Here is a 15,751-nt window from a genome sequence, read left to right on the forward strand (position 1 = left end):
GCGGGCCTGACTTTGTCTGCTGCCTCCATTGTAATTCCGCACAAGGTTTGCTTTTGTTCAGATGAGACCACAGTTGTCTGGTGTTTTCAGTCATGTGCCCTTTTCAGCTTCATTTCAGAAGTCACTGACGCAGTTTTGCTCAGCTTTTACAAGGAGTTCAGTGCCTGCTAGGTTCTCAATTTGAAGACTCCTTCTCCCAAACATTTTGCAGAGTTCAGCACTTCCACACCAGTGCTTTCCTTTGTGTTTTTTCACAGAGCCCTTACGAGCCTATGGACACCAACCCCCAGTCTGGCTGCAGACTGAAACCTCCTGGTTAAAGATTTGTCATCAAGTTTCAGATCGTTCTTTGACACAGACTGATGTGACAGAGCACAAATTTATCCTCATCATTATTTCTTTTTCATTTGCAGGAAAAATTTGAAGGCTTGTTCCGTGCCTACGATGACTGCGTGACATTCCAGCTGTTTAAAAGCTTCAGGCGTGTGCGGATAAATTTTAGTAGTCCCAAATCAGCTGCTCGTGCCAGAATAGAGCTGCATGAAACACAGTTCAGAGGGAAGAAGTTAAAGTTGTATTTTGCACAGGTAATGAAATCTAGTATCTACTTCTATGTTAGTGCATAGCTTTTATAGAAATATTGCACAGTAACACTGAGTAAAAGCAATAAAGGTTTCTCCTGTGCCCAGTCTCTCTGATAAAAGATTACTCAGACAATCTCTATGTTGCCTGAGCTGTTCCTGCCCAGTGGGTCTGCAGTAAATTTAAAGGACCACTTAGGACCCAATTTGCTTATTCAACACACAGAAGTTACATAGCTTAGAAATTATTTACAACATTGCATATTTTCTGTGGGTAACTCTCTAAACTAACCATAAAAAGCAGTAATGTAAAGTATCATAAGTTCATAAAAAAAAAAAAGTAGGGCTAAATTACTTATTTGTCTGCAACCCTGAGTCACAGCCAGGCCTTCTCCTGCCTTTTTTTCTTACTGAATACATGTGTGAATTTTCTAAAAGGAATTCAGTAAGTTCAAGAGGCAGTATCTTCAAACCAGCTTGCCCTTAACCTGAGACCTCTGAAGGACCATCTGGCAGCTGAAAGCACACTTACATTGCTTATAAGCACTAGTGAGTATCCCATAAGCTACAGCAACTTAGTAAAATACATTCAGAAGAGGTGGTGGTCAGGTTCTCAACCTCCCTCACTTTTCTATATCCTGTCTGGGGCCGAGTACTCACCCAGCCTGTGGGACATCTGGGTTCTCTCATTCTTGGCTGAGAAGAATTGACAAGAAACCCCTATCTGACACTTCCAGCAGATGGATATAATCCCCTATGCCCCCAGGCTGGCAGTATTCTTCTCCACCTACTTTCTCCCTTTTACTTGACCTTACTGAATTCCTAAGAGGCAGTTAAATTTCGAGCCTCTACAATCTGGTCAGAATAGGAGCTGTTTTGAGCCCAGGCAGAAACAGAACCTCAGAAAGACAGGAAACTACAGTTGTGAAAAAAACCAATATGCTTAATAGGTTAGACGAGTTCAGAAGATCTTACAGATGGATTTAGGTGTTAACAATCTACCTCAATCCCATTTTATGTGCCTTAATCTCCTAGATCTAAATTTTTTTGTGAAAAGTTTCAAAACCTGCTGTTAAGCAGATCTGAGAATCACTTCACTCTAACTGCACAATCAAGAGGTTAATAGGAAGCTTGGGATAACACTAGAAAAAGGGAAATGTGCATAATAGTGATTAGACCTTGTATCTAAGCTGATTTCCTGCAAAGCCATTTAGGTACCTGCACTATGCTCTCCAGTACCTGCAGTCTTAAAAGAGCTTATTAGTTGTGTCCAGGGAATGAGTATGTGGCAGCAGCGCAGTGTCTGGAGCAGTGTATGTTTATATGGACCTGAGACAGACTGAATAAGCATTTCCAGAGCTAGGAGTTCTGGGGAACATGGAGTTGAGAGACCCAAACTGGCTCTTTGTAAAGCCCTTTCCAGTATAGCAGGGTGCTGTTTTAGGCTTGCTGTCATGTAAATGCAGTTACTGCCTTTGAGCCCCAGCTGGTTGTAAACTTGCTCAGGTATGGGTGTAGTATAATTCATGTATGTTGAGACTTATTGAATATACCAGAAAAAAGCAGGAAGTAAATTAGATAATTTAAGATGGAAATAAAATAGAACAATTAGTTGTAAATGACTGAGGAACATGATAGATTCCTTATTCACTTCAGATAAAGAAATCAAATCTTCAGAAACCTTTCTGATAAGATCTTGGTGCAGGAGTTACTCGTTTCTTGTCTAGTGTCTGTCTTTATTTAGGTGGTTAGGCCAGTAGATCACAACAATATCTTTTCAGCCTCAAAAATCTCTGAAGTAGCAGCTGCGAATACCAAAGCTTTGCATTTATCCTCAGAGAACATATACAATAGGCACAGACATTGTAGCTTTGCTCATATAACAGCCCCCCACAGTGTATTTACTGTAGTGGAACCATCTGTAAGGTTCAGATGAAATTCATCTCCAGGCCTTCTCTGCTGAGGCTGACGCTGAAACCCTGCCTGGGTGGCATTTGGTATTAGAAGTGTATGATTTGCGTAATCATTCCATTTACCCATCCTATACTAAACAATGTGTTTGTTATGCTTTAAAGATTCAGACCTCTGAGACAGATGGAGACAAGCTTCATTTGGCACCGCCACAGCCTGCAAAACAGTTTCTCATCTCGCCTCCAGCCTCCCCACCTGTAGGGTGGCAACCAATAGATGATGCAACACCTGTCATTAACTACGACCTCCTCTATGCGGTTTCTAAGCTAGGACCAGGTAAGCTTGTGGTTCTTGTGTGAAAATGTGTCAGAAAAAGCAGATGAGAAAAAGCAGTGTAGATAATAACTGTAGAGGAAGTTGAGGTAAAGCCTGTATGTTGCATTAAAGCTTTGGATGTAAGTTGATGCACGTCAACTGGTTGTTTGCTTAAGAATGAGTTTTACCATGTGTACGTACAGAATTATATCTTACATGCAGATCACGAGTGCTATTTCATAGAATCACAGAATGGTGGGGTTGGAAGGGACCTCAGGAGATCATCCAGTCCAACCCCCCTGCCAAAGCAGGTTCCCTGCACCAGGTTACACAGAAAAGCGTCCAGGTGGGTTTTGAACATCTCCAGAGACGGAGACTCCACAACCTCTCTGGGCAGCCTGTCCCAGGGCTCTGGCACCCTCACAGGAAAGAAGTTTTTCCTTAAGTTTGTCTGGAACTTCCAGTGTTCCAGTTTGTGCCCATTGCCCCTTGTCCTGTCACTGGGCACCACCGAAAAGAGCCCGGCCCCATCCATTTGGCCCCCACATTTCAGATATTTACAGACATCAGACCCCCTCTCAGTCTGCTCTTCTCCAGGCTGAAGAGTCCCAGCTCCCTCAGCCTCTCCTCATATAGGAGATGCTCCAGGCCCCTCATCATCTTTTTGGCCTCTGCTGGAGTCTCTCCAGAAGATCCCTGTCTTTCTTGAACTGAGGAGCCCAGAACTGGATGCAGTTCTCCAGATGTGGCCTCACCAGAGCACAGTAGAGGGGGAGGAGGATTTGATTGAATAGCAGATCAAAGCTTGCTTACACAATTTATTGTGCTTGAGTTTGTGCTTAGGTGAGACAACTGATGCTTTATGTGGAGACAGGACAAATGCTTGTCCATGCACTTGAGGAATTTTTGCTTTAAATCACATCTGCTTGTTACTGCTTTCCAAGATGAGGAATAACTCATCAAATCTTTCGGCATCACTGCATCTCCACCGGAGTGGAGAATCTCTCATGTTATCAAGTTTGTCGAGAGAGAGCTACCATTCCCCAGTCCTGGCAGGACTGCTTTGTTGGGACTGCACATTTTCTGCTTAAACTGTTTGCAGAAGGAATGAGATAAGTCATACATCTATCCCATTTTGATAGAGTCTCAACTGATAATGCAGATAGACTTTCTTGTCTTTCCATCTTCAGCTAATGCCATCAATTAAAGCTAGTTGGGATTTTCAAAACAGTGCTTTCTCTTAGAAAATGCTCATCTGATGGATCACAGAATCATAGAATGGTTTGGGTTGGAAGGCACCTTAAAGATCACCCAGTTCCAACCCCCCAACATCAGCAGGGACACCTTCCACTAGACCAGGTTGCTCAAAGCCTCATCCAGCCTGGACTTGAACACTTCCAGGGAGGGGGCATCCACAACTTCTCTGGACAACCTGTGCCAGTGTCTCACCCACCCTCACACTAAAGAATTTCTTTGTCATATCTCATCTAAATCTCCCCTTTCAGTTTAAAGCCATCACCCCTTGTTCTGTCACTACCTGCCCTTGTCAAAAGTCCATCCTCAGCCATTCCTCTAGGCCCCAAAACTTTTCATAGGAAAACCAAAACTTTTCATAGGAGAGGATTTCTTTTGATTTAATTAACTCATCTTTATGAATAGTTTTCTTTCAAAGCTGTTAAAGCATAATCTTTAAAAATTTTCAGAATGGAAAAGGTTCCAGTTTCAGGTCTAGAGCAGTATAATTTAGAAATTAAGTCCAATTTACATTTGTAAACCATAAGAAAAAATAGCTTGTTAAATTATTTTCATATCGAAATAGAAAAATTCAGATCCAATCTAATAACAACTGGGGGGGGGGGGGGGGGGAGTTCATGATGGGGGGGGGGAGGGGTGAGTTCATGAAAATTTCAGAGTTTATTTATTAAATTCTTGTGGGATGAGAGAATTTTTTTCTCCCCAGCTGTACTGAAGATGCTGTTTGCTTATTCTGGGACTAGCATCCAATTGCAGACATATTCTCACTGGGGCCATTGTGTAACTGCACCAGAGTAACTCAGAGCTGAAGTGCGTGGTGTGCAGGAAGAGATGTTTCATGATTCACAAGGTTTGCAGGATCATCTCATGTCTGTTTCACATGGGATCTCTCACAGGGGGGAAAATAATGTATCAAGAGAACATCAGAGATTCCTGTGGTTTATCCCCCTTCAGCAAAACATAGAAAAGAGCTGTAAGGTGTAACACTTCGTACTATATTGCATATTATTATTTCCAGAATTGCTGCTTTGCTTCTAAACTGCTGAATAAAAGAATAAAAAAACCTCCTTTTTTTTTTCCCTTTGATGCAGCAGTGTTATAAATGGAAACATGTAAACGAATTCCCTAGCTAGCTGGGAATAAATCAATTCCTGTTCTAAAGCAGTGGAATGTGAAATATCACTCATTGTCCCACACTCCGGGACAGCTTTGTGTGAAGGTCATATTCACCCGTATTTAAGGAGCCTGCAGGGAGCAATATGAAAAGTCATTGTGTGCTCTCCTCTTTCTATTTTTAGCACTTGTTAGAGAGATCAATTTTAGTTAACTGCAGTGGTGGTTTTAAAATAGTGTTGCAGTTCTCAGTTGTGCATTTACTATGTTTAGAATTTCATTGAAAAACAAAACTCATTTCTCAGTATCACGTCAGGAAAAGGTGCTGCTGTACCTCAAATAAAACTGTCAGCCTCAGCTGAGTTAGATTATTTTTCATTTAAAAAAAAAACCACAATTAAAATATGTAACTATGGCTTATAAGCTATCAAAAAATACTCACTGGCACAGTTGTTTACAGAACTCTCAGTGTTAGAGCTTGACTTCTATGTCTTTAACTTGTGAGGAATCTTTGCTATATTAATGTGATATCAATGTTCTTCTCATAACAAGTCTTACACTGAAACCAAAACACAGCTATTCTCACTACTAAGGAGAAAATTAACTCTATCCTAGCAAAACCAGGACAATGAAATACACTGATTTGGTAAGATTAGGATCTGAGGGCCAGGAAAACTCATTTGAGTGTGTAAATAGTGCACAGTTTCTTTGTATGTCCTCAGTACAAGATGAGTTTTACTGACCTACTTCACTGGGAACATAAGACACAGCACTTGGACACAGACCCACGCTGCTTTCCCATTTCATGAATACAGGTCACCTCCTTTAACAGGACCACTGCCACAGCCACAAAATTAGAGACTAAAACTGTCCCTAAGCGCAAAGACTGGGAGATTCACTCCAGAGTAAAATGAACAGACCAGAAGGTCGTTAACAGATTTGCCATGGGTTGTATTTTTCCAAGCTCAGTTTTGGGATAGGGGTGTTTTGGTTTTTGTTTTTTGGTGGTTTGGGTGGTTGTTTTGGTTTTTTTTTTAATTTTGGGCTGGGTTTTTTTTCAGCCTTGTGGCTGCAGCAATGACTGTCTGGCATCTCAGAGGTCTAACAGAAAAGATTTCCTTTTGCTGTACACAAAAAGAAGCTGGCTTTTGGCCATTCACCATTAAATTGAGATCAGTGAAGGTGCATTTACTTCTCAGGGAAGACCATGGCATATTTAATTAAGTTTCTCGTTGATTGATGTATATTCTTACTTTCTGCATCTGCAGAAATTGAACTTTAAATGAGGCATGAACAGAATGAGCTGTTCAGAGCCAGCAACTGTGACTGTGCCTGGTTCTGACCACCAGCCTACAATTTTTTCAGTATATTGCAAAGAAAGAAGTGTGATCGTCAATCTCTTTGATGAAAAACATTTCCACTGTCAAGAGAACTTCCAGTAGTTTGAAATACTGATGGAGATACAAAGGCTTTGCACTGAACTGGAGTGGTAGTTTGGCTGTTTGCCTGTCAGGCCCGGGTTCACAGAATCACAGAACGGTGGGGGTTGGAAGGGACCCCAGGAGATCATCCAGTCCAACCCCCCTGCCAAAGCAGGGTCCCTACACCAGGTTGCACAGGAAAGCATCCAGGGAAGTTTTGAACATCTCCAGAGATGGAGATTCCACAGCGCTACTCATCTTTTGCTTTCTGACAATGCAAGAATTACACTTAAAATATACTTATTAAAAAAAACCTGTAAGATTGCCAAATTAAGTTCTCAAAAGTAAGGAAGTACCAGAACTATTCAATTTGCCTCCATAACCCTAATTCACTGTCCATACATATATATATTACACACACACACACACACACACATTAAAATAATTAACATTCACGTCACTGACAAGACAACTTTATCCCTGGGCTGCCCTCCTCATAAGACAGATGCTCCAGGCCCCTCATCATCTTTGTGGGTTGTGTCTCTGCCTGGCCTAACTTGGATCTAACTCTTTCCTACAGGAACACTTTTAACCTACCAAGCTGTTTCAGGCACTGTGTGCAAACAAGTGCAGGATGGGCACCATCTCCAGTAGCTCATATAGACAAGTTTGAACCAGTTTCTTTTCTCTCCACATTTCCTGGTCCCTGGTCAGCATTCCAGAAGGCTTTGCACCTCCTAAAGGCCCTCAGGCTACACTCCAGGTCATGCAAAATACATTTTTCACATCACGAAAGCACCATTCTGAAGTGTCACACATGATGGCTCTTAGGTCCACAGTGGTCCTCCTCTTGAGACACAAAGGAGACCCTGCAGCTGTCTGTACGGCTTGGCTGCTGGGTCTGCGAATGATTAGTGGTCAGAGGAGGGGTTGGGTCAGGCTCATTTCTGTCTCTGAGCAATTACGATGTAGCTGTTCCTGCCATGCTCTAGCTGGGCTTCCTGAGGAGGATGTGGAGCTCCTGCCCCTGTTCTGCCCTGGGTTTGGCTCACCCTTGCACAAGGAAGGAGAAAACAGGGAAGAGCAGTAGTCTGCCCAGTAAATGTCACCCACAAATCCACAGGGATTTCAAATCATGCCTATCAAGTCAAGTTTTATATGTGCAGGTGTTTTCAGACTCTCATGATTGTTCTCACCAATTCAAAGGAAATACTCAATACTTCACATACAATCGTAGGATGTTGTGAGTTGGACCCACAAGGATCATCAAGTGCAACTCCTGTCCCTGCACAGGACAATCCCAACATTCAGACCATGTCCCTGAGGGCCTTGGCCAAATGCTTCTTGAATATTGTCAGGCTTGGTGCCATGAGCACCTCCCTGGGGAGCCTGTTCCACTGCTCCACCCCCCTTTCCCTAAAAGGTCCAACCCCCCCCTCCTCTGGCACATCTTCCTGCCATTTCCTCTGGTCCTATCATTGGTCACCAGAGAGAAGAGATCAGCACTTGCCCCTCCTCTTCCCCATGATGAGATCTCCTCTCATCCTCCTCCAGGCTGAAGTGACTTCAGCTTCTCCTCATACAGCTTCCCCTCTAAGCCCTGCCCCAATTTAGTAGCCCTGATGACTTCCAGAGGATTCAAAGGGGGAGAGGGGCAGGCAGATGGGTGATAGATGAAATTTTCCATCTCTGTTCTTCCTTTCCCCTCTCTTCTGTGGCTGTTTCTGCCTTTCCCTCCCCTTACCAGGAGCAGGGTACAGGAGAGCTGCTGGGTGTAGAAAGCTTTCCCTCTGCTGTGTTCTGCTGGCCAGTAGAGGAGGGTGCCCTTCTCCTGAAACATCAGTAATGGGCTTCCATAGAGCAGCTCCTCCGTTTTGCATATGGCAGATCCACGCAGCAGAGGTACAATATGGGACGGGCTGTACCTCTGTCAGCATGAACCTGCATCCATACAAAGGACCACTTGTTATTTGCACCGTGTTATTTGTAAAGCACTCAAAGAAGGGACTAGAAGTGGAAGCTATTTTTATGATGCTAATGACAGGTTGAACATGGAATGGACAGCTCTGAATCCATTACATGAGTCAGAATCAGGGATGAGGTAGCTGCACAGTATCTCATTATTTCCTCATTATTAATTAAGTATATGAACATACTCTTTGCTGGACAAAAATGCCTTATTAGACAAGAGATGCACCATCAATGAAAGGTCATTCACAAAGGGATAGAAAATCCCATGCTATCATTTTTAATTCTGAAAGAGCAAAAATTGCTTTGGTGCTGTTCTTGTGGTCACGTTTCTTGCATAGCCTGAGGCTGTGGGTCTGCTTGTGGTTAATGTGGTCACAAAAGGCAGTGCCAAGTGACACAAAAGCAGCTAGGCCCATAGTTGCATGGTGAAACTTCAAATTACTGGTTTTATCTTATGTGAAGGAAATAAATAGAGGAACATCACTGCTCTTCTCGGGGGTTTGTTAGGAACATTTCCTGACAAATCTATATGGTGGAGGTGCCACAGCTTCATTTTTTCCCTGCATTATATATTGAAGGCAGAGTTTATGTGCTCAAGCATATTTGATATTTTTGTTATACTTTTCTGAGTAAATATATGTGAGTTATTGTTATCTTCACTTATGTAAATATTTAAACAACCTATTATTAAGGAATAGAGAAAGGTTAAAGACTGCTGGAGGAGAAAGATACCTCTCCCCAAGAATCCTTTGCCCTAGCCTGTAAGAGTTCTCCAGGAAAGTGGGAGAAGCAGGAGCGGTGGGGCAGTGTAGGTGCTGAGAACGCAACGGAGGCAGCGTCAGAGGCGGCTGAATGAGGTAACTGGACAAATGCTTGAGTGATATTAACTACAGAAGTTGGTGAGTCTTAACTCTGCTGTCTCGACTGTGAATAGAATGATAGAATCATAGTGGTTGGAAAAGACCTTTAAGATCATTGAGTCCGAACATAAACCTAACACTACCAATTCCATCTCTAAACCATGTCCCTAAGCAACTCATCTACCTGTCTTTTAAATATCACCAGGGAAGGTGACTCCACCACTTCCCTGGGCAGCCTGTTCCAATGCTTGACAACCCTTCGGTGAAGAAGTTTTTCCTAATATCCGACTTAAACCTTCCCTGGTGCAGCTTGAGGCCATTTCCTCTTGTCCTGTCACTTGTTACCTGGAAGAAGAGACCGACCCCCACCTCTCTACACCCTCCTTTCAGGTAGCTGTAGAGAGCAAGAAGGTCTCCCCTCAGCCTCCTTTTCTCCAGACTAAACAACCCCAGTTCCCTCAGCCACTCCTTGTAGGACTTGTTCTCCAGGTCCTTCCCCAGCTCTTTTGCCATTCTCTGGACACGCTCCAGCATCTCCGTGTCTTTCCTGTAGTGAGAGGCCTAAAGCTGAACACAGGACTTGAGGTGCAGCCTCACCAGTGCTTTGAGTAAAGGGGCACAATCACTTCCCTGGTCCTGCTGGCCACACTGGTTTTGATACAGGCCAGGATGCTGTTGGCCTTCTTGGCCACCTGGGCACACTGCTGGCTCATGTTCAGCCAAATGTCAACCTCTCTGCTAAGCAGCTTTCCAGCGCTCCCCACGCCTGTAGCGTTGCATGGGGTTGTTGTGACCCAGGTGCAGGACCCGGCACTGGGCCTTGTTGAACCTCATACCATTGCCCTCAGCCCATCGATCCAGCCTGTCCAGATCCCTCTGCAGAGCTTTCCTACTCTCTGGCAGATCAACATTCCCTCCCAACTTGGTATCATCTGCAGACTGACTGAAGGTGCACTCACTCCCCTCATCCAGATCATTGATGAGGATGTTAAACAGGACTGGCCCCAAGACTGATCCTTGGGGAACACCCCCAGTGACTGGCCAACAACTGGATTTCACTCAGCAAGTCAATTTAACTTAGCAAGTAAACTTGCTACTCTTGGTTTGGGACATCCTATGTCTTGTAAACGTAGCTGGATTGCAATGATTCAACCATTACTCTGCTAGATAACTGCTGTGGATTTAGCCCTTTTAAAAAATAAAAAAAGCTGGAGATGTTGTTTAACAGGAAAGAAAAATACATAGAAAAAAGCAGGAGGAAAGGGCCAATCTGGCTGTATCTGTTGGATTTTTATTTTATACCTATTACCTTAGTATTTTTCTACAAAAAGCAGTTCCATTTAGGGACAAGATACAGTTGTGTACAAGTCCCGTAGTTACTGTTGTCCTGTTCCTAGCTCAGCCATAAGAAGGTTTTCTGCAGTCTGAGCCACAGTTCTGCAGGCATGAATAATCGTGAGTACAGAACTGAGTCTGCAGCTCATTTATGCTCAGAAATGACTGTGTGCCTTAAAAACCTAATTTATGAGTGCATCACATTTTGATTTGCAAAGTGACATTAATTGCTGTTGCAGTTACTTGTGCCAGAGGCATCTGAATATTTTTACTCGTGTCTGTATTTATTTCCACTGTGCTTTTTCAGTGGAAAGAGTCCTTCTGGGAAGGATTTGAACAGTAAAAAAAACCAAAACCCCATGTGGCATTTGAACTGGGATTATTACCTTTTAAGAGGGCAGTGAATCTGATTTACTTCATGGTGCTGGTGTACGAGGAAAGGGCCCGGCGTTGTGTGTGTGCAGCACTGCAGAGCTGCTTGGAGCTGACGGTGACCGATGTAGCCTTCAGTGCTGGTTGGCAGCATTGACGTCAGCCCAGAGCTGAGAAATTAGCTGAAGCCTGCAGGGAAAATAGGCAAAGAAAAACCATATAATTTCTCAACGCAGCACAACCAACCTATTTCTCTTTTTTTTTATATTTTAGCCTATCAGCAAGACCTGTAACGCTTTGCTCAATTTGAATTCAGAGGAAAGGTTGCCAAAAATAGAGCAGTTAAATGTCAACATTAATGGTATCACAGCAGTAAAATATTTCTCACAGCAAGATGCCTGACTTATCGCTATTATTCACTAGTTGCCTCCTATTTTTTAGGCAAAAATGCAGCACGTCCTCTAGTCACAAGCCACCCAGTCTTATTTGGACCAAGAATTTGTCAGCACAAACAGCATCAGAGCACAGTCCCAGAACTGCAGGTGCTAATGCGGGGCTAAACCTGCAGCCCCTCCCTCACATGAATTACTCTGCCACAAAGTTGCTAATAAATAAAAATCTAAATCAGTAACATGAGCAAACTGCAAGTGCTTTGAGGTGGGGACTGCCATTTCACTGTCATCGTACAAAGCCTAGCCTGGATGGGTTCTGCCTGTGGAGAAGGTATTTAGGAGGTGCTACACCACAGATCCAGGTGAGCTAGGTATATTGGGACCTCACCTTCCTCATCTCAGAGTATTTTGCAGGCAGCATGCAGTGGTTCTGGAGCAGTCTTATGAAAAAAAATCCAAGCTCTCAGGTGTGCGTGTGGTCACTGTAACCCTGGTTTAATTTAACTGCATCACATAGAATCCCAGAATTGCCCAGACTGGAAAAGACCTTTAAGATCATGGAGTCCAATCATTAACCTCACACTGACAAGTCCCCGACTAACCCATGTCCCTCAGCGCTATGTCTACACAACTCTTCAATCCCTCCAGGGATGGGGACTCCACCACTGCCCTGGGCAACCCCTTCCAATGCCTGAGAACCCTTTCAGCAAAGAAATTCTTCCTCACATCCAATCTCAACTGCCCTTGGTGCAACTTGAGGCCATTTCCTCTTGTCCAGTCACTTGCTCCAGACCCTTCACCAGCTTCATTGACCTTCTCTGGACATGTTCCAGGTCTTGGAGATGAGAGTGATGACAAATAGTCCAAAGTGGGGAGTGTATTATCTGGAATGGTTTCTCATTTTTAGTGCTGCAAACGGGTGTTTGTCACTTCTGAAAGACCAAGTCATCCTGTCAGAACTGTCACCGTTGTGACTTTTCTTTTCTTTACAGTCTTAAATTAATTCCTTGCAATTTAATAACCAATACCTACTTATATCCTGTGTACAATCCAAAACACGTGTAGTTCCAACAGACTGAACGCAGGACTGAAAGTCCTATGTCTGATCCTGATTTTCCTTTGTTTGCTTGTGGACTCTTGCAAGTAACCACCTAAGCCATAGTCATCTTCCTTGCAGGAATACGGAGTGGAGATGTAAATAAGGAATGTATGTAGTTAGAAAATCTAATGTACTGTTTAAGTGTTTAGTGAGCATTTATAGACTGTACTCTGTAGTCTCATCTGTAGAGACAGAATCTGTTACAGCCCCAGCTAAAGAGGGCTGAATCTCAAAATCCATCCAGTGCAGATATCTGTATTTTTTTTTTATTTCTGGAGCAGTTGGACCAAGTGTTGAGATCTGTCTGGAGGTGACAAGCTGCAGAATCTAGTGGACTTTAAATAGGACTGGAGACATGCTAGACTGAAAGAAAACAACAGCAGCAAAAATAAAAAAAGAATAGCCACAACCCAAGAGGTGTGACATGACTTCAGTCCTGACATTTCATAGGTTGGATTCCAGGCCTTCTTCTTGACCATGAACTTCTGGGTTCTCTCTCCTCTTTGTACCTTCCCCCCCCCCCCCCCCCCCCCAGTGCTCTTGGACACTAATATTGGTGCAAAACACCATTATAGACACCAGGGTATTTTATTATGCCATACAGATCAATGATCTCTGTCCCCTGGGGACAGGATCTCCAGAACCTGTTGTCACAGCTGATACAGCCTAGCCATGCTTGCCCTCACCTATATTTAGGGGCAGCACACACTCATCTGCCTGCACATGGCTGACAGCCAAACCCAGCCACTCGCTCACTCCCCCCACTCAGGGGAGAGGGGAGAGAATTGGGGGACAAAGGTAAGGAGATGAGGAGACTCGTAGGCTGAGATAAGAACAATTTAATAATTGAAATAAAATAAAACTTTAAATAATAATAACATTAAAATATGCAGATGGGTGACACACAGTGCAGTTGCTCACCACCTGCCGACCAAGGCTGGCCTGTTCCTGGATAATGATCCCAGAGGAGCGACAATCCTGAACTAAAACTGCAATGCTGGAAGAGAGAGAGCCCAAGCAAAAGCCAGAGGGAGCAAGAGAGGGAGAGACGCCCATTAATATACTGACCATGACATTATATGATATAGAATATCCCATTGGCATATCCAAATGTCAATTTAGCTTATTAATTTAAGTTTCCTTACCCACCCCCCCTTAGATCTTGCGCTTGTAGACTAAGAAAAATCAAAGTCCTTCAACTTCCAGTGACAAATTAAAACATTGGGATGTTCTCAGAGTTTTTCTCAGAACAAATCCCAGCTGAAACCAAACCCCAGCACTATTCTAGCTACTAAAAAGAAACCCAGCTCTGTCTCAGCTACAAACCAGGACGCTGCCCTATGCAGGCACAGGAGTCTTCTGCAGTCCAGGAGTGCCATGGTCTGCCCTGCTACTCAGAATTTCATCTTTTTGATCTAACGAATTTTCTTTGCTTCCAGGAGAGAAATACGAGCTGCACGCAGGAACAGAGTCCACCCCCAGTGTGGTAGTGCATGTCTGCGACAGTGACATGGAAGAAGACGAGGACCCAAAGAATTCTCCAAAGCCAAAAATCATTCAAACTCGACGCCCTGGTCTGCCACCTCCTGTATCTAACTGAGCCCCTCCCGGCAGAAGCAGCACTTCTCTCCTCCAGCACAGCTCTTGGTTTTTGTTTGCTTTGTTTTGTTGAAAGGCAGCCATTGCCTTTTGAGTACCAGGACATTAAACTCATTGAAATCCCTTCACAGTAATTAAGCCTATGTAATAAAAGGGCTAGGAAAAAGATCTTTGTATATGTAACCATATCACACACCAACTAATAGATTTTTCTGGAAAGGTCAAAACAAGGCTGAAGAAACAAGGGAGGGTTTCAGTCTGAGGATTTTTTCCCCAGCTATAATTTGCATGCTGAAATGCTGTTACCAGAGAGATCGTGTGGGGTGGGCAATTAGGTCGATATCAGGCTTGATAGTCAAACTCCCAGAATACTTGTTACTGCCCTTCATCAAGCAACCTGCTCCTCTGACCTTCTCAGTTCCCCAGCAGATCTTAAGTGTTTTCCCTTTTCCTTTTTTTTTTTTTAAAGGGGGGGTATGTTTGTTGCTTTTAATCTACTAGCAGCTTGGTGGCCTTTCCATCCCCCTGGAAATTTCTGTAAGGAATACTATCTTTGCAACATTTTTTAGAAAGAGCAGAAAAACACCCTCTTCCACCAAGAGCTGTAGAGGACACTGGTCCTTAGTGGTGGCAGAGATGTGAAACAGAGCTCTCTGGGCTGAGGGGAGAGGCAGCAGCTTGCTGGAGGGTCTGGTGTCTTTCAGTCTCTCTCTCTAAGGAGGAAGGAGCCAGAATATCAATATGGTTTGTTATTTTATCTTCCAGAAAGGTCTCTCTGAGATGGAATCCGTTGCTCTCTGTCATAGCTGCAAGTTCTAGTAATGACACAGGCTGAACGCTTTCCTAGTGGTGTGTTGAATAGCCCTGAAACTGTTAGTAATTACTCATACATCTCTCACCTTCCACCTTTTCCCTCCCCACTTCATGTGCTTTAATGCCTTTTTTGAGCTGTCTGTAGTTTGGGTTTGTGGAGGTGAGGAGAGGTTAGTTGGTGTTCTTTTGTTGGGTTTTTTTGTTGTTGTTTTTTTCTTTTTCTCTTTTTTTTAGGCCAAAGAAAACAGGACCATAATTACACACTTGAAATTAGACTGCATGCAACTGAACCCCCTTTTTTTCACTCTGTCCTGCATGTTTCTTTCACTTGCAATGTATACTGGGTTACAAAAGTTGTTCTGTGTTTCCATCATGGCAGGCAGCAGACAGATTCTGGATTCCCTGTCTGGCAGACCTTCCATGATTATTTTTTTTTAATTTTTTTTTTTTTTTTTTAAGCCGTACTTGTAATTTTGAGAACATATTTTGTAGACGTTTGAGCTCAGACTTTGCATATATTTAAGCATGCGCTTAATTTATGCACATGATTATTCCACTGAAATTAATACTGCAGAAACCTGAGCATATGTGTATGATACGGTGGGATTTTTAAGCTAATTAACTGCAGCTGTACTCCCAAAAGTGACTATAAAATGGCACCGTGAGATTCCATGGTTTAAAATCCTTTACAAGTGAAATAAGTAAATACATCTTG

At 43.3% G+C, this 15,751-nt stretch overlaps 1 protein-coding gene across 1 annotated transcript; it reads left to right on the forward strand.

Moving 5' to 3' along the window:
* Nucleotides 1-257: 257 nt before the first annotated feature.
* On the forward strand, nucleotides 258-14,224 carry LOC104517732 (calcipressin-2; the record flags this gene model as incomplete). Its single annotated transcript, XM_010176856.2, has 4 exons — nucleotides 258-282; nucleotides 412-587; nucleotides 2,657-2,828; nucleotides 14,064-14,224. Coding segments are annotated over 4 exons (534 nt in total), but the record flags the coding sequence as incomplete, so codon positions are not given.
* Between the last annotated feature and the right edge of the window lie 1,527 nt (nucleotides 14,225-15,751).

This window comes from Antrostomus carolinensis, unplaced genomic scaffold, assembly GCF_000700745.2.
Source record: "Antrostomus carolinensis isolate BGI_N321 unplaced genomic scaffold, ASM70074v2 scaffold15621, whole genome shotgun sequence".
Classification (NCBI taxonomy): Eukaryota; Metazoa; Chordata; class Aves; order Caprimulgiformes; family Caprimulgidae; genus Antrostomus; species Antrostomus carolinensis.